The sequence below is a fragment of the Hippopotamus amphibius genome, chromosome 16 (genome assembly GCF_030028045.1).
Source record: "Hippopotamus amphibius kiboko isolate mHipAmp2 chromosome 16, mHipAmp2.hap2, whole genome shotgun sequence".
In the NCBI taxonomy this organism is placed as follows: Eukaryota; Metazoa; Chordata; class Mammalia; order Artiodactyla; family Hippopotamidae; genus Hippopotamus; species Hippopotamus amphibius.
The window spans coordinates 15,602,861-15,622,011 of record NC_080201.1 but is presented as its reverse complement, the minus strand read 5'-3'; the positions used below and the strand labels follow the sequence as shown (position 1 = coordinate 15,622,011).

General features: G+C 45.8%; 1 protein-coding gene across 5 annotated transcripts in view; it reads left to right on the top strand.

Moving 5' to 3' along the window:
* The window catches only part of ZFHX3 (zinc finger homeobox 3), a 243,686-nt gene that overhangs the window by 200,647 nt on the left and 23,888 nt on the right, over positions 1-19,151 (top strand). For all 5 annotated transcript variants that reach the window (XM_057711282.1, XM_057711280.1, XM_057711278.1 and 2 more), the window contains 2 exons: positions 15,928-16,070; positions 16,230-16,430. In XM_057711282.1, coding sequence (XP_057567265.1) covers positions 15,928-16,070; positions 16,230-16,430 — 344 coding nt within the window. The remainder of the gene's footprint in view (positions 1-15,927; positions 16,071-16,229; positions 16,431-19,151) is intronic.

Here is a 19,151-nt window from a genome sequence, read left to right as displayed (position 1 = left end):
AAAAGAGATATGTGAGCATAACAGCTTCTAGATATCGGTAGGGATCCGGCCCCACAGTACGTCGCTGTCCCGCATTTTCTGGGCATCCCGGCAGCTGAGAGGCTGGATGGGCACACTGGGCAAATTTTACCAGCCGTGCTGCTCAGCATCCCCTTTTGAACTGGGCTCTGTGGTGTCCAGAGGCCTGTGCTTGAGCTAATGCTGAGGGCCACAGTGAGCCCCCTAGGAAGATCTGGAAGGTGGGGCCGGGGAGCAGGAGGTGGACGTCCGCACTTGAAGGCCCTGAGTCTGTGGGGAGGATTGTCCTGTGTTGCTTCTCATGGGTCAGGATCCCAGACTCTGCTGTAATATTAAGAGGAGATCTAAACAGACTTTGCAGACAGCAGTGTTTAATACACATCTGCCCGGAGGAGGTGAGCTAGGCAGGAGGATTTCACAGACACAGTTTGAAGGCCAATCCATCCTTTGTTTTCACAGTTTGGGTGCCTTGTTTCTAATCCTGTCTCTGCCGTGTACCAGCTCTGTGACCTCCCTCCAGGTACCTTTCTGTGCCTCAGTTTTCTCCCATGAGATGGACATTAAGAAATGCCCCTACTTCCATGGCATTGCTGTGAGGGTTATTTGAACATGGGAAGCTTGGAATAGTGCCTGGCATACATGGTAACTCTGTATCAGGAGGGGTTTTTTTGATTTAGTTTTTGTTTAGTTGAATAAGATGAGGAAACCTAGTGGCAGTTTCTCTTCGGGTCCCCCCATTTGAATGTAAAACTGTTGCCAGGCAGGTTTTTTGAGAAGCTGAGGGGAACAACATAGCAGGATGTAATGGGATTGTGCAAATGGCACGTGGTGCATGTTTCCTGCATGCTGTGCGCTAGGGACACTGAGAAAACAACAAAAAGCAGCCGCCATCTAGAAAGCTCCTACTGTGTGCCAGGCTCTGTTTGGGGCACTTTGTATGTGCTTCTCTAATCCTTATACCAGGTTAGGGCAAGCTTTGTTGAGGGCGGTTCAGTTAAGTCTCATTCACAGTGTTTGTATTTCAGTGGGAGTGTGTCTTCATAGCACTGGCGGACATGCCAGGCAGTCAGGAGCCTACGTGAAGACTTAAAATGAGCACCGAAAAGATCCAGTGTCTCTAGGAAGACTCCACATTCTCATTCAGTCATTCAAGCAACAGGCCATAGTTAGTCTTTATCTCTACGAGAGAGAGAGAGAGAATATGAATAACTCAGAGATGCATCTTGCCAGTTGCACAGCAGTAAAGAGAGAAGGGAAGATTCTTCCCTGACTCCTGCAAATGATCCTCTTTTGACCTGAAGCATAATTTTGTCTGTATTGTTTGAGTGTGTAATGACAGGCTTTATTAAGGTACTTGGGCCGATTTGATCTTGGAATCGATATAGGTGCCAGCAACCTCTCCTGAGCCTTCTTTGGGATCCTTAGTATTTTATAAAAAATGTCTGCGTTTGTTCCACGTACTCCCTAAATTGAGCTGTTCCTATCTGATTAAATGGGATGAGGAGTGCTTCCTCCTGGCAAGTAAGTAAATAGTGATTTCACAATTTGTCCTGTTGATGAGTGGCTGCTCAGGATGCAGATGAATAATATTTCAGATGGACCTGGGTAATTGGCATTTTCTCAGCTATTGATTATGTAGTTTGGGATTTTGTATAGGAATGGATAATCTTTACTAAAATTTTTTTGTTATTTATTTTTACATCGGAATGGGACTCCTGATTTCCTTTCTGATGTGTGTCGTTAATGGACCCTCTTTGGGATTCTTTCATTTAGGAGTGAGGCCTTTTCCCTTGAGTGGCAGCAAGACAAGCAGGATAGTGATTTGGATCACGAGAGCATCAAGCCCATAGTCAGTGGTTGGGTCCCTACCACGTGCAGGGCACTGGGCAGAGTTCCACTGATCACAAGTTCCTTGAGATGACTGGCCTTGCCTTCAGGGAGTGTAACACTCAACTGGGGATTTCAGGAACGCCCACAGTCATCAAACAGTATTACTGTAGGTCAGTGCTGTGTCGATAAAAATGTTCTGCATCTACACTGTACATTACAGCAGCCACTAGCCACATATGGCTGTTCAGTACTTGACATGTAGCTAGTACCACTGAGGAGCTCAATGTTAAATTTTACTTAATTTCAATGAATTTAAATTTCAATAGCCTGTGGCTAGCAGCTACCGTATTGGCCAGGGCAGCTGGAGAGACTCAGAAGGAGCAAAACCAACTCTGAAAGAATGTGCCTGCAGTTCTCATTGTACTTTCCAGTTATTATTCAGGCTACGTTAAGCTGTAACTGTGTGCCAGGCACTGGTCTAGAGCATCACACCTGTCCTGCCCAGCAGGCGTACTGTGAATGGTCACAGGTACCGATCTCTACAGCCCTTGGGTTGGCCTGTGGGGGCTGGGGGCTGCTTAGGCCAGGGGCAGGTGCAGCGTCATCTGTTGATACTAATTAGCTATGGTTTTCTGTGTGTGCTGCCACGTAAAGAAGAGTTGGGCAGCACTGCTTTATATGCATAATGTCATTTGATTCTCACCCCCAACGCCGTGAAATAGATACTGGAAGGAACCCCCACTCCCACCCCCACCCCTTTTGCAGATAAGTAAACAGAGCCCAGGAGAGCTCAAGCAAGTTGCCAAAAGGCATATATAGACGGGTTCAGATTTGCATACTGGCTCTTCCACTTACTCGTAGGACAGAGCCCAAGCTCTTATCAGTACGCCATCCATCTCTCCAAGAATGGAATTGTTCAGTCTAACCATTTGATCCCGTTTTCACCCCGTTCTAGTGTAGAGAGCAACACTAGAATGGGGGTGAAATGCTGTGGAAAACAGTAACACAACCGCCAACTATATGTTGGAAATGAGTGGGATCCTCAGCTATGCCCGTGCCTCGTGGTGAGGCAGTGTCGTGCTCAGCCCGAGCGCAGGCTGGTGAAGTGGAAAGAACGCTCTAGACGTGGAGTCAGGATGCCCACCAGTTAGCAAATGACCTTGGCCTCTGGGAGCCTTGGGTGCCTCCCCTTGAAAACAGACAAGTGGCACCCACCAACCACATCCTGGGTTCCACGATGGGACATGGCGGCACACGGCAAGCCCTTGGTAGACACCTTGGGTCACGTCTCCTCCAGGCAAGCGGAAAGCGCTCCTGTGGGCCCCTGGAGGGTGCGGGAAGGGTCTGTGATTCAAAGCCTCTTCCCTAATGCACAGCCATTTCCACCGTCCAACTTTGTGGTTTTCTCTTTTAAAATGTGAAAGCAATCGCGTGTTCTCTTTTAGCAGTGTGGATGTGAAAGTGTGTGTTGTAGATTGAAGAGCCCCCAGTGTCAGCAACTGAACAATAATTAATGCAGTGATTATCCAATCAATCATTAATTGCTATAAATTAAGTGATATACAATTAATGTGATGCTTTATCACCAATAATTAGGGGAAAAAATTGAACTCTTGGCAAAGAATCATAGCAAGATGGTTATTTAAATCCTGTAGCCACCATGGTTTCCAGCCACGGAGCACTAGGCTGGGTCGAGTGAAGCTAATTTGAGACAAGATGACCTGGGGGTATTGGCACTTTAAACAGACAAACAAACAAACAAACAAAGATGGGGCAACAATCCAACTTAAAATGACAGCATAATAATGCTTCAGAGATCCCTAACTGAGGTCCATGTTTGCATTTTTGTAAAATTTTGAGTTAGAATTGTAGTTTGAGCATTGCTTTTCAAGGGGAATGGCCTGAAGGGATTTTATTTTATTAATTTTTTTAAACCCATGATGCTCACCTAACACATAGCAATTAGTGCAGTGGAGCGTCCCTGATTTGAATCTGTGGAAGACTGCTATTAAAGGAGGTATGAATGGGCTGGCAGGGTCTGGGCGACTGTTGGGGAAAAGTGTGTTTATGGAATATGGCCCTGGCAGGCATGATTTCAATCGGATTTGACATGTTTAACATAAATGTATAGTGTATGGCTCTTGCTGCGTATGAATAATTCCTGCAGACCCACTGCCTTTCTAATTACTGAGGTTGAAAAAAAGCAGGTCAGGCACATCCTGGTGGAAATCTATTACCAGCCCTCCCTCTCTTCTCCCTGTTGTTTACAGCTTTGTATAAATAGGGATGCCATTGTATGGGGAACTGAGAGCCTGAAATGTAATCTGTGGCAGAGAAAGGAAAGGAGGGGGTGAAACAATGCTTTTTTGAAAAAATTGAGTCCATAAAGACAAGAGAAGGTATGCGAGGAGAGGAAGCATTCTGCGCTAGAAGGAGGCAGAAGCCCGGGGCTCAAGGTTCTGGTTCTGCCACTGAGATAAGCTACGTGACCGTAGGTCTTTGGACCTCAGTTTCACAGTCTGTAAAGTGGCAGGTGTGGACTAAATGGGTTCTTGCAGTTCTGGAACTTCTTGAAAATGTGATTGGAGGAGGGACAGTTAGTGTAGAATCTCGGAGAATATTAATTTCTAAGGTCAGAATGCTCGTAACTTGCAAGGATGTTCCTGGTCTCTGGCTTAGTGGAGAGAGCGTGGATCAGGAGCCTGGAGAGAGTTCACTTGGGCCCCTTAGGCTTCTTCCGTGAAGGTTAGGCAGTAGCACGTGGCCTTTCTTGGCAGGGCATCAGAATACTGAAGCTCTCGCCTGGTCCAGTGTTCCTGAGGCCCCTCACACCGCGTCATCAGAGCCCGGTGATGAGGATATCAATGGAGGAATCTCTGGGGACTTGCGTGGGTGCCTTTGAGTGGCTCCCCATGTCCCAGCCCTGTTGTTGGCTGGAAACCAGGCCATTCACCGCCTCTACAGAAATCATTTTGGCTTAATTCCGTGTCCTTCCGGACTCGGTTCCATCTGTCCACCTCACCCAGAAGTAAATCTGTCTTTGCGGTGGGGTACGTATGAGGGAATGCTGGGCGCCTGGCTTGCATGGCCCCTTTGTGGTTCCCATTCTTGCCAACGGGATCCATTTTTGGTTTTACGTTTTCACCCAGAGATGGGAATTGTGGGGCTAAGTCAGCTTTTCCAGAGTCCACTTGTTCCCTTCCCCTGCTCCACTCCCCACCCTCTTTTTTTTCCAGGCCACTTTCAGTGTAGCTTGGCTGCTTAAGTCACTGCGGGCAGAATTCTGTCTCACAGTTGAAAACAAACCATCTGAACTATCTTTATGATGAGAAGCAAAAATAGGCACAGGGTATGGCGTATATCTGGACTTGCCTGAGTTCCAGTAATTCAAAGGTCTTGGCTTTGAGAATTTATATTTAAGTCATAAGAGAGATAGGCACCACATCAGTTGAGCAGACATCTAATGCAGATATGACACATACAAAAAAAGGAATTGGAACTCACTTTCTAGAAGGGACGTCATATGCAATCATATAACTATGGTAACAGTGTAATAAGAATTATCAAGGTATAGATAGAGAGCAGTGAAAATGTAGATTAAGGAGCGACTTGTTTCTCATCGCTGTAGAAAATACCTTATAGATTTGCATATTATTCTTGCAACTCGGCCATGTTAATCTTCTTGCTTTGTTTCAGTTTTAGCTTTTGTGCTGATGGGGGAAGCACCTCTGCTGTTAGAATCATGATCATCATTCTGAAAAAAACACTGCGGTACCTTTCTCATGGGCTATCAGAGCACTTTCGTTGGGCCCTCACATTCTTCCTGAGTCCAACATTACCTGTATTTAGCAGCTAGAGAACTGAAACTCATGGATGGGGAACTCCCAGGTGTCAGATTTGTGATCAAACCGCAATTTGCCTTCTGGGTCAGGGATATATTCCCCCCAATTGTAGAGCTGAAGAACACATGACATAGTAGCTTTCTTTTTACTATCAAAGGATTGGAGCAGACTTGAAAATCCTGTTTCTCTAGTTGTCAACCAGAATTGTCAGCTCTTTATGGTCAGGGCCATGTGGCATTCATTCATTATTGTTTTTGTTTTTTTTAAAGACTGTTTTTTTTTAAGAGCTGTTTTATGTTTACAGCAAAATTAGAGAGAGGTACAGAACTTTCCCATATACCCTCTGCCATGTGCCCCCCCCCAAACATGCATAGCTGCCCCCATTATCAACATCACTCACCAGGATGGAATTTTTTTTTTTTTAACCAATGATGCACCTAGATTGATCCATCCTAATCATCCAAAGTCCACAGTTTACCTTACGATTCACTCTTGATGTACATTCTGTGGGTTTGGACAAATGTATAATGACATATAACCTTCATTATAATATCATACAGAGTATTTTTATCACCCTAAAAATCTTCTGTGCTGTGCTTATTTGCCTCTCCCCAACCCGATATTCATGCATTTTTGTAATCTCCTAGCAAGTGCCTAATACTGTTTGAATGTTTCATTAACAATCAGTTGTTGAAACAGCATAACCATAAACACTTTCAAGTGCAAGTTATTCTTTCTGCTTTTTAGATATCAAATCCGTGGGGTGAGGAGAACTCTTCTGTGTTGATTTACAGAAAAGGTGAATTTAGGATGTCTGTGCTTGTCCTTAAAACCAAATATTTCCCCTCGCTCTGTGGTTCTACAACTGCACATCCACCTGTAGTAGTTCGCAGAGATAGTTGTAAAAATGAAACCATAGCAACAAATGTGTGAGCTCTAACCATGCACTTGACTCTGCTGGGCTCCACATGCCTGATCTCTCTTGCTGGCCCCCCAGAAGCCCTGTGGGTAGACACTGTCCTCTCACCAACAGACACAGAAGCTGAGAGTCCAGTGTCGTCGATTGAAACGCTCAAGATCACACAGCCAGGGCCTGAGCCGGGTTGTGGCAGCCCTGCACACCATGTGCTCTGTTCCTTAGCATGGGGATGCCAGTGTCTTCGTGCAAAGAGAACTTGGCCAGGGGAAGACAAGAGTTCTCGAGGAGTCCCGGCAGGTGCCCCCAAGCTGCCTCCCCCGCACCCCTTCACAGACATTGTCCATCCTGGGCCTGTGGAGGCTGTGAGCAAACTGAGCGAAGTGGTGAGAGAGAAACGTTGATGTAAGTATTACTCAGTGTGGGCCTCCCCTCTCTGTGCTGCACAGACTCCAAGAGGAGGCATTTCCAGTCCGCTTGGTACTTGAAACCTACAGGGGAAAGTGAAGAGGTATTCCCATTTTCCAGCCCTCCCGGGGACCTGGGTGATGTCTTTCGCCCCCAGCACAGGTTCTCACGCTCCTGCCAAACCTGGACGAGCGAAGAGAAATCCTCGGCAGGTCCCGGGGAAGGCTGATTTGTAAGGGTGCGGAGCCGTGACGTGCAGGACTCTTTGTGTCTGTCTCCACGCTGGACCCAGATTTTATGTGTTTATTGTCACAAGTTCCGTTTCACCTTTAATATTTAGTTAAGTATTTCACGAAGACTGGTTTGAATTGGAGGAAAAACTGGAAGAGTATCCTTCTAGTCTAGTCTCTGGGAGTCTGTGCGGTGTTGGGGCTCAGAGGCCCTAACTAACCTAATTAATGTTTGATTTGATGGGGGCTGGATGAGCTGCTGTTAATTAACTGTGGCCTGGTCTCAGCATGACCCACATCGCCTCTTGTTTTGACCTACATCTTGCACCTCTGGACTTTTTCCTGTTAGTTCAGGTGTCTCTCTGAGGTTCTTTCTCTCAGTTGTAGTTTTTTCCAAGTCCACGGCTGTCACAATCCTGTAATGAAGCCAGAGGGCAGAGTGACTGTTGCAGACCCCAGTGTGCCTGCCGACCGTGCCCTGTCCGCACCGGGCACCGCGACCACAGCTGCAGATGGCATCTGTGCACAGCTCAGGGGGCTCTTCCAGGGGAAGACAGGACACTTGAGGAGCTGAGAAGAGGCCAAAGACAGGCAGGCTGATTCGATACCTCAAAGTGAGGAATTGGGGTTGGCCCCTTTGGTCCCTGGCTTCTGGCACAAGCTGGGCTCAGGGTGGCAGCACAAAGTTTAGAAGTTATTAAATACACGGGTAGCTGCTGTTGGTCTAAACGAGGTGGTGGCTGGTGGCTCTGTTTTGACAGTGGTTCATTCATAAACCTGACACAGAGGGAACAAGGTATCTTGAAAATGAATTGCGGGATGGCCTTTTGGGAGCACAAATCAGTGTAGTTTAAGCAGCCTTATGCATATTTCAACAAGGAATTAGTACAACAAATGGCTGCCTCTGATGTGGGACTTAGCACCGTTTTCTCCCCAAAGATGCAGACAAGCAGCAGCAGCCAGCACTCAGCACGGGCCCGCGTTGCACCTTGGCTACTCACTGGGCAAGCACGTCCTGATCCCCCCATTCCCAGAGTGCTGACTCGTGGACACAGGGGCCGGTGTGGGTCTCTGCATCCTTCCCAGGGCCGAAGCAAAGCGGGGCTCGGGCTGGTGTGGCTTGCAGGTGCCAAGACCTGGGAAGCCAGCACCAAAAAGACGCTTCCTCCTCCTGCGAAGTGGAAAGAGCCCAGAGGTATTTGCCCTTTTCACAGAAGTTCTCGAGGACCTTGGAAAGACCGCGACTTTCATAAGCAGGGCAGTCTATCGTTATTCTGGATTACACTGTTAACAGAACACGTGGAGGTTATTCCTTCTGAATTTCTGGCTTTGAAAATGTGTCTGTGTTGGTTTAGAGCAGGCAGATTCCCTGAGGGACAGCCATATTTAATCTTTCACCCTTGGCCTGAGGGGGAAGACGTCAAGCTTTGAGACCAGGCCTGGCTTTCGTCCCTGAGTGTAGATGATGAGAGTATCATTTTCAGCAAGGGTCATTTGAAAGTGGACGGCCGGGTCTTCCCACACCTGCCAGGCCCCCTTATTTAATTCTAGTCCAGCCGCAAAGCAGTGTGGTTCCTACCAATTACAGAAAGCTTTGGCTCTGACGGTGATTCTCAGAGTGTGATTGGACCATCAGCATCAACTGGGAACTCACTGGAAATGCAAATTCTCTGAATCAGACCTATTCTAGGGTGTGGGGGCTGCCTTCTGTGTTTTAGCAAGCCTTCCAGGGGATTTCTGACTCACACTCGAGCTTGAGAATGTTGGGGCTCTGATCTCTGTGACATGTGAGACGTTTGAGACCTTTCTCCTTTAACCGGATGGTAAGGCCATGAGCCCCCGCCGCGTGAGAGAGTTACTGCGCTTTTCTAAAAGACAGAAGTGTGTAGAAGAGGCACAAGTCCTGGTCTTGGCCGATGGAATTCCAGATCACAGGAGTGGGAGGGGGAGACTTGTGGTCATGATGAAGAGTGATCAGAGACCTAGTGATCTTCATCTAAACTCTGGTTAAAAAGTGACACCTGGGTGAAGGGGAAACAGACCTCTCTGTACTATTCTTGCAACTTCCTGTGAATCTGTACTTCCAAATAAAAAACAAAATAACAACTACAGCAACTCCAAAGAGCTTCTGGATTTTCAATGTGTTGACCTATCTGGTTCATCTTTGAGTTGGAGAAGAAAAATAATGAACCATTCCCCGAGTAGCAGTTATACCCATCTGTAGTATAACTCAACTTTTCTTTGAAATCCTTCATGGAAGCAGAAAGACATATCTGGTAAGTGTTGAGGCCTGTGTGTCTCGCTCTACCTACCTAGGCATGTTCTTCTCTGTTTTGAGTAGGTGGTTGTACTTCTCTAAAATGCTTTCTAGAGACTTGCAGGAGCAGTGTAGCTTGCAGTTACTGAAAATGGGAGTGTGTTTTGAATAGAAGGTTCTTACCCTCACTGCGCTGGACTCTGAGACAGATTCCACACCTCTGGGTGGGGAAGGGCATTAGCCATGGCATGAAGGCCCCCGCTGGGTATGTCGGTGCGCACCTTCACTTCACAGACTCCCCGATTCCTCTTTGAAACATCTTTAAGTGCTTGATTGGAGGCAGAATGAGAACCATGCATGTTTAACGACCAAGTTGGCAGCAAAGCAGACCCTTTAAAGGAACTGTTGTTCACTGTATTAGGGGAGGGAGAGAATTTAGCCAGATCTCTGGCTACTTGTCAAGTGCAGTAGCTCTGCAGAAGATGTGAGTAAGAAATTCTAGCCTCTCCTCTGGGGAGGGAATTGCAAGCAGACACCAGGAGCAGCTCCGCATCCAACGACAGTCTGAGGATCACAAAGCCCAGAGCACAGATGACCTTCTGGAACCCATGCATTTCTGCTTTCTAGAGGGGAGTGTGGGGCCTCTGAGAAGCTGAGGGAAAGGGGCTATGGAGAGAGAGCGCTCACTGACCCTTTCATTTTCATTATGAGCCGAATGACCATTTTTACATCTGTGAAGTTTCTGTGACTAGCGTGCTGGGGTCATTATCCCAACTCAAGCACTGGGTATGGAACTGTATGAATGCCTTTTTTTTCCCCCTCCTTAGTCAATGGAGATAGATAAAAGATTGCTGTAAATTTCTGGGGCAGGTGGCAAGCTGGTTTACGGAACACAAGGCAATGAGAACCTCTGGCTTACGGAAAGTAGCATGAATTAATAATCATTTAATTGGCTCCTCCATTATGTTGCTGGTTTGGGAGATGGAAGTTTAGATGGAGGGGCTGTCAGTGGTACTTTAGCTCAGAGTCTGATGGTTGAGAAGTGGGGGTGGCGGGTACCTTTGGCCTCTCCACAAGGATGACGTGTCAGGCAGCATCCCAGACCTTCGGTGGGCTCACCTTGGGGTACCCAGAAGGAAGAGGGTCAGCACTTTGGTGAACATGGCTTCCAGGTGCCACTGTGCCATAAAGAAAGGAAACTGCAGAAGAAACTTCCCAGCAGTGTGGACAGCTCAGCGCACACCCAGGATCTCCCCAAGGGAGGACTCTGGCCAAAGGCTGGCCTGTGGCAGAGAATGTCTGCCACAGCAACAGTTGCCATTGGTGTCTTGAGTAATGAGAAGGTGAATTTTGCTTATGAAACTGAAACTTGCTGTACTTTTGACTGTCTTGGAGGGCAAGCTGATGTCTTGGTGAATGATTAGGAAAAGCCAAAAACTGGGTACCTTAAGATTCCATTTCTACTTCATTTCCAGTTGTTCTTCAGGTTTCTTTTCCAGGAGGCAGCAACTCCCTGCCTTCTCTGGCTTCAGAGTTGTACGACCACATCACTAGGTGAGAAAGGAGGCACGCATTGGCCTTAAGTCTGCTGGCAGTCCATGGTATTGTGAGTACAACTCTCAAGCTTTCTGTCACCAAATTTTCAGTGACTCGGATTTTAGTTTATTAGGATTGGAATTGGGTGAGAATTTGTTCTAGGAAAAGTGGTTTCATCAGGTGAAGTTAAAGGGACTGTGTTTCTACCATACTTGACCACTTGAAGCCCCCTAATTTGTATTGTTCTTACCTACTCTTTACAATTAGTCACCTCCTACCTGAAGCCTTACTAGGCTTGTTTAAATTATTCTATACGCTTAGAACATAATAAAGCCACTTCTTGAAAACTGTAAATAGAACTTGCATGAATTCGTATCAGCTCTCTTTTCTTCCCTGTTCCCTCTAATTAATCTGACAAGAGGGGTAAGCTTTTAAGTAATTGGTTTTAGAGGTTAAATTCTCCCCAAGCAAATATGTTAAAAACAAAGGATACCTGGAAGTTGATGTCACATAAATGATTTTTGTTTTTCTTGAGGAAGCCGTGCACTGACTACTGTGTCTTTCCGTTTGAAATGAAATTCTTTTGCCTGGAATGTAGAGGAGCCTAAGAGAATGAAATGGAGAGTCGTGAATCAGGTCTGCCTCTCTCGGTACTTGCCTTCATCAGATACAGTGGCCAGCCCATCACAGTTTAAGGGGGAATGGTGGCGTTCAGCCCAGAATGTTGATTTTGAATGTTCTATACTCCATAACCAGGACATGCCAGTCCTTTTTGTGCCTCACCAGTGAGTTGGGTGGGGCAACCTTAACTCCTAACAAGTTGAGCAAGTGTTTATCCACTCCTCAGAAAGTATGTGTGGCGAGGAATCCACAGCTCACATCCTATCAGGCTGTGGTTGGGGTTTGACCCTGCATTTCGTTGTCCCAGCATCCCTCTTGCCCCACTGTATAGAGTATGTAATCAACGGCACTCGCATGTTCCTTGCCATGTTTTTAAACCCTTTGAAGCGCCAGGAGCCCAGCATGTTGCCTGTGGAAGATTCATTGAGATTTAACACATATTTTCATATGACGTAGCTGCCAAAATGAGGAAAAACTGCTTTAACCAGCAAAGAAAAAAATACCACCTGATGTTTTGCACAGCATGGATCCAAATATCAACCTTTTCGTGGACAGGTGAATTTAAATGCTAAACTCTTCAATTATTTTATTGAAAATAATATAACTACATGACAAACTTAGAAAATGGGGAAATGGTCCATGATGCCACCACCAAAATACAGCTGTCATTTTCTTCTAGTCTTTTTTTTCTAATACCTATTTTTACAAAGCTGTACCATGTTATAATGCATACTTTATCTTATTTCTTTTCTAATTAACATTCTCAAGGACTTTTCCATATTGCTTCATAGCTATCATGTGTAATGTCATCTAATACTCAATAGAGTGGCTACACCATGCCCTGTTGTTGTGAAAGATCTAGATTGTTTCCAATTCATTTTGTCATTGTAAAAGCCACTACAGGTAGGAACCCTTCAAGTTGTTACCAGTATGGACGAGCGGTTCCAGGCACTGTTTAAACTGCGGTTTGTCTCTGGAGTGCATCTATTTGCCTTTCACTATTGTGATGTCATAACGGCCTTAAAGTGACCAGTAATTAATTTTTTTAAAAAATAACGTTTTCTAGACTGTAACGTCGCTTTTAGAATTTAAGTTAGAGTTTAGAAAAGTCTTCAAAAAAGAAAAGCACAGTACTTTCCCTCTTGGTATTTGTACAACCTCATTTACTTAAGCCTACAATGTATGCTAGTGACAGAACTAAAGTAGAAATTGATTTTGGGACTCTGGCCCTTTTGAAGTTGTTCAGAGAGAAGCAGCTTGAGAAAAGTTAGACTGTCGTGGCCAGTAGTAAATCCTCTTCCAGCCTGCTGATGGAGAACTTGCACAACTATTTACCCGTCTACAGAAATTTTATAAAGGCTTTGGTACCATGTTTTGATAGGGATTGACATTTTAATGTCTGGGCTCAAGCTGGGAGGGGCCCTGTCAGCCTCGTTAACCTAACTCTTTGGAGAAGTCCCCACATCACCCAGGGAAGCACAATGGGATTGTAGCTGGGTGTTAACAGACTCTGATGTAAGAAAGGCACGGCTTTATCTTTAGAGAGGAAGCGTAGGGAGCTGCAGGTGGCTGCTGTCCAGTTCCAGACAGATCTGGTCTACTAAAAATGCAGGCTGCCCCAGATAGAAGGGAGATGAGCCCTGGGAGTTTTTACATCAGGGGATGCAGTATTTCATATTATAGCAGGGCCGTTGTGTTACTCCAGAGAAAGAGGAATGAGTAAGCAAGTGCTGATTTTATTTTTTAAAACACTTTAGAAGGACTCCTTAGCTCGCAAGGGAAGCTTTAGAATTCCAGAGCAATTTGAGAGTATGAAAAAAAAAAAGGTGATAAAGTTTCCCCTCTCCATGCATGGGGAAATAATAGTGGCTTCTGAAACCAGAATTCTCACCTCCGCAACCTCGTCGCCATCCATCACGCGTTCAGCATGGAAGGAAGAGGGTGGACCCTTTGGTCCTACGGGGAGGCACTGGTTACACTGCATTTGTTTTCCAGTGAGTGAGATGCGTTGGGTGGTCTCAGCCTCCATGCTCATTCATCCACACTGCCTGCCGAGCAACTGCAGACCATCGTGCTGAAGGAGGGTAGCAGGCAGACTGAGGGCACTGACAAGGTAGGGTCATGGTCCTGTTTCAGGTCAGGCCAACTAACAAAAAGACATGGGTGGGTGGTTAGAATAGAATCTGTATCTTGGCTTGCCCCTAGGGGAGGGAGGAGCAGAGAGCAGCTCTTTCCCGGCTGTAAGCCCTGAGCCTAACCTAATCCTGCAGGTGGAAACGGGGAAGGTGGAGCATGGCTCTAACAAATCAGCATCTGAAGTATCATCTACTGCTTCCACCTGCCCCATCTTTCGATTGTATTTGAAGAGCTAACACAGAGAAGACAACCAGTAAGCAACAATGAAAATTGATAGAGAATAAGGAACCTTCTGGGGGCAGGAAGATCTTATGTCCCGAAACGTTAATTAAAGACTTCTATTGTGGGAGTGTTCGGGCAGGGGCCCATCACACTCTGAGGTCTAAACCCTGCGACATGAGGTTTCCCGGGACCAGGTCTGCAGGGGGCTGGGAGATGGGAAGTGGGCCATGGGGGAACCAGACTAGAATGTTACAGCACCTAGTTAATCAGCAGCCAGTCCATCACATTAAATATCCAGCCGTCATGTATTACCTTTCAAGTGAAAATGAATAACTCCCATTAAGAGGAAAATGGGTTTGAAGTCGATTCGAGACAGATTAAAGTACTGTTATGAATGTGTGTGTTGGGAGGAGGAGGGGTCTGTGTGTAATATGCTTGTCCTTGTACTTTTTAAATAATAGATGTTCTACAAACTTACATAGGCCAGGTTACCAAGATACTGGGGTTAAAGGTCACAAGATGTGCATTCTGGGAAGAGCATCAACTTCCTGGAAAATTTCTTGCATTTTGCATTTTTTTTTTTCAAAATTATTGTGTGGCCTTATAATTTTAATGAATAAAATTGATTTTTTACAGTTTATTAAAGCACACATCTGTAATGATAGCATCTTGGATATCCACATAAGAACACATTTCAAAGCTAGAAACACTTACTAGGTAACTAGACTGGATGAGACAGGAAACAGTTTGACCAAAGAGTAAAAACAAGGCTTTCTAAACTGGTGACCTTAATGCTGAGTCAAATGCTTTTTCAGTGAGGGAGGGCGGGGAGTGGGATGTATTGTCTCACTACCACTTTCAGGATTTTTCTTCTTACCACTTGTAGCAAAATGCCAAAAAGTGGAGTTCCCCGTCCAAAACAAGTGAGAGAGGAGAGCTAGCCTTGAGATATTGACCAGGTTTTGGAATGACCACATCTGGCCATTTGGGGATTTGTGTTTATACTGGAGGATCCCTGCTTATTTATCCTGGTTAAACCCTTTTAGCCCAGCTGTTTTCTCATCAAAATCTTCCAGATCCCTTTCCATGCTTCAGAGAACTCCTTCTGCCAACACTTCCATACCCACCGTTTGCTACTTAAGTCTCATGTGACTCTCCTCCTTCGTTAGTGTTTTGTTTGTTTGCTGGAGTGGGGTGCAGAGGGCATGGCTTGTGCAAGCAGATGGGAAGCTTTCCCTCTTAACCACCCACTCTGAATAAACTCTCGTGTCTGGAGCACTCGATTATAAGTTGGATTCATGCCCTGTCTAGTTCTACTCTTCAATTACTTCTTCCCCCAAAGCAAGTTGCTGAACCCAAACTTGGTTTTTTTTGCATGTGTTTGTATGCAGATGCCCATGTGAACCTTTCTCAGGTCACATTTATCATGTCTCCTGTGCTGTGCTGTGCTGTGATTTTTAAGAGCTGCTTAGTTGGGAGCGCATAGTTTATTACATCTATGAAAGAGTGTGTCTGGTACTCGGATACCAGACTCGTGGTTGGCAAAGCAGTTGGTGAGACTTTCCCACCCACCCTCATAAGCCAGCAGATTGTGTCTTGATTGGGGGAGGTCGGAATAGACTGAATGTAGCTTATTCCAACTCAGAGACTTCTAGTCCATTTCTTTACCTTTTTCTCATAGTGTTCAGTTGTTAAAGTTGTACAGTGATAGAAATTCATGGGGGATAAAAAGAAACACTTGCTTCTTTTCCAGTGTGCCTGATAAATCAGTCCGGATGCTCATCCTACTTTAATTTTGGTGTTTTAAGAAAATCCCGTGCTATAAATGAATTCTGACTTTCACCCAACACAAACCCTCTGGGAGCTGGCCTGGTCTGGCTGCTGTATTACATCTTCTGCTTTTTCTTCCAGCATCGTCAAGCCAAGCAGAGAAGGAGCTGACAGATTCTCCTGCAACCTCCTGCAACTCCAAACGCATCTCCTTCCCAGGTAGCTTGGAGTCTCCTCTCTCTTCAAAGCGACCAAAAACATCAGAGGAGACCAAACCGGAGCAGGTGAGGCCTGAAGGGGCTGTGCTGGTGGGGGAGTGTTTCAGATACCTGCGGGGCAGTGGGAGTGGGGGGAGTGAAGTCTCGGGTGGGCAGGCTTGGGGCGGACTCAGTTGCCAGTGGGAACTGAAGATTCAGCAGGAGGGGTGGCTGTGTTCCCCACAGATGTACCAGTGTCCCTACTGCAAGTACAGCAACGCCGATGTCAACCGGCTGCGGGTGCACGCCATGACACAGCACTCGGTGCAGCCCATGCTCCGCTGCCCCCTGTGCCAGGACATGCTCAACAACAAGATCCACCTCCAGCTGCACCTCACCCACCTCCACAGCGTGGCGCCCGACTGCGTGGAGAAGCTCATCATGACGGTAAGGCAGCTGGGAGCAGGACCTTGGGGCTTTTCCTTCCCCAGCGGTTGGAAAGGTGATGCAGTTACATGGACAGGACACTATTTGCCAGACGTGAGAGCCAGTGCAGAGTTAGAAATGTCAAAGATGGTCCTGTGACCTTTGTAGAGTTGTGACCAACTGTAGAGTTGGCATCATCGTGGCCCAAAGGGCTGCGTACATAAGCGTTTCTCAACATCCCTGATCATCCTCTCTCTTCTCGGGATGCAGAGGCCTAGAGTAGCTAACCATTTACATGAAGGGGTTGTTATTCAGCTTCTCCAAACCTTTACTGAGCAGGTCATCTTCTCGGTTGCTCTTAGATTCATTATGTCTCATTTCATCCTCACAAGCACCCTGTTTAAAAAAAGCTTGACATGTTTACATTAACGGCTGAGGAAACTGAGGCTCAGAAAGGCTGACTGACTTGATGCCACTTGCAGGTGGCAAAGTTGAGATCTGTGCCCACGTTCTCCAACTCTAGGAATGTGATGTGGGAGTTTCTCAAGTGGATGCTTTCATTCTCAAAGCAGGCAGGTGTTCAGTGGGGCGGCACGTGGCTATGCATGAATGAGAGCTTTGCATTAGGACCATGATGCGGCCACACCTGTGGGGCGTGGCTCTGAGTGGCCACCGTAGACACAGCCCAGAAGCTCGCCGTTAAGGATTTAAATCTAATGTTACACGAGAACTTTTCAGAATTCTACAGGTGTTACTAAGTATCCTGTGTTCTGTGTGTGCTTGGGCAGCTGTAAAGCCCTTTCCTGATCATTAGAGGAAACACCACCAAAGAGTAAAATTCTCACCTCTAACTTCTTCAGCAGTGGAGCAATAAGTTGATTTGATTGCCTTTTCCTGTGAAGATTCCCATGCAGGTCACAGGCCTGTAACCTCTAGGCATTTCCCATTCTGCTTGGTTACGCAGAGTTAATGGGTAACGTTGTAAGTGATGCTCCGTCGTGAGGAGTGTGCGTGTGATGAGGCATCAGGAGAACCTCAGCAGCCAGTGGGGGGCTCTGCGGTGACCTGGCACGAGTTTCACTTCAAGTGTAAATTCACTTTCCATGGGTATTTTCAAATAGACAGACTGGTGAACACTGGCGACAGATTCTCTGTAAGTGGAAACTCCCTGTGTGGATGGGTGGGTTTCTATGTTACAGGTATGCTTGGAATTCTCTCCAACCTTGGAAATAACTCAACAAGGGGGATTGTTCTCAGGCCTCATCATACTTCCCACAGATGGACTGGAACCATGGGAGCCGGAAGAAACAGGGAGGGATGTGGAGAGGGTGACATTTTCAGTACATTGTTCTTTTGCTCTGGTGGATATTTTTCCTGTTGAATATCAACCTGGTCTAGGAAATGTGAGCCTGTAGTAATCTGTATGATTGGTTTACATTAGATGGTAAGTTTTATTTATACATTCCCTAGGGTCTAGTATATAAATTATATTTCAAATATCCATTGTTTGTCATACTTTTATAACAGCAACAGTATGGTACATTCAAAGTAGCAAGTCCAGTGGTCATTATGGATCTTCATTTATCAGCAGAGTCTTCGAGGGCAAGATGTTCCTGCTGTGTTTGCTTGGGTTCCAATCCCTAAGATATTTTTGGATGTTACCCACTCAAACAGTGATTTTCAATCTTATTTTGTTGGAGACTCTGGTGAAAACGATTCAGTAGCCTTACTGGTTATTCTATGCACACAACTACTATTAAGAACTCTTTCAAGTATTCTGCATGTACAAAAGTGTGTGTACAATGCCAGGGAGCATAAGGACACCCTAAAATTCACCCATGGAACCAGGGTTTATTAACCTAAGACTCCCTAAGACCATAATTATGTAGGAGAAGCGTACTCCCTAAAGGGGCCGTGCTTGGCACCTTGTATAGAAACCCCTGTGTACCTACCTCATTTTCCCATAGCAGACAATGGAGATGTTTTCTAGACAGTTCTGAAAAAAATGTGTAAATTGTGGGAAGTGTGCTGACTAGAGGGAGTTCATTTGCTAGCAACAAGAGAAAGTTAATGGACTCAGAAATAAAGTTGAAAGCTGTGGGAAATGTAACCATGTAATGGTTTTACACTTGACTTAAAGGTGTATGTAAGGATGATTTGGTACCTCTCTTTGCATGAGAAGATGGGAGTTACTGCATGGCTGTCAGTATTGAATTGGTTTCTCAAGTCATGAGGATGGTTTGCATTGAGTTAAATGAAACAGTTCCACCTTGATCCTTTAGCAGGATCAGCAGGAAAAGATGAGCAGCCAGAGTTAGAGGGGAGTTTGTGACCATTCCTTGGGGTGAACCCAGCGTCTGTTTGAGGACTGGTCTCTACCCTGACAAATTAAATAGTTGTCACTGTCCTTCCTCTCAAAAGTTTGGTATTGAAGTGAAATTTGCAATTGTTTTACAACCAAGTGTTTATAATGAACCTATGGTTAATGTCATGCCCCTGGAGGATATTTTACGGCAGTTTTATTAGAAAATTGGCCAAGAGAAAGTATTGGGTAGGCTTTCTGACGATATATCTGTTTGTTCCAGGCCAGCTAGAGCAGGAAACTCTGAAAACAGCATGATGAGAAATGCCTCTCAAATCAGAGCTCCATTTTCTAAACCGTATCATTAAGGAATGGTCAGTGTTCATTCATTCATCTGCCAAGAGGAGAAGGTTATGTCTGCTTCATCCTTGGGTGGCTAG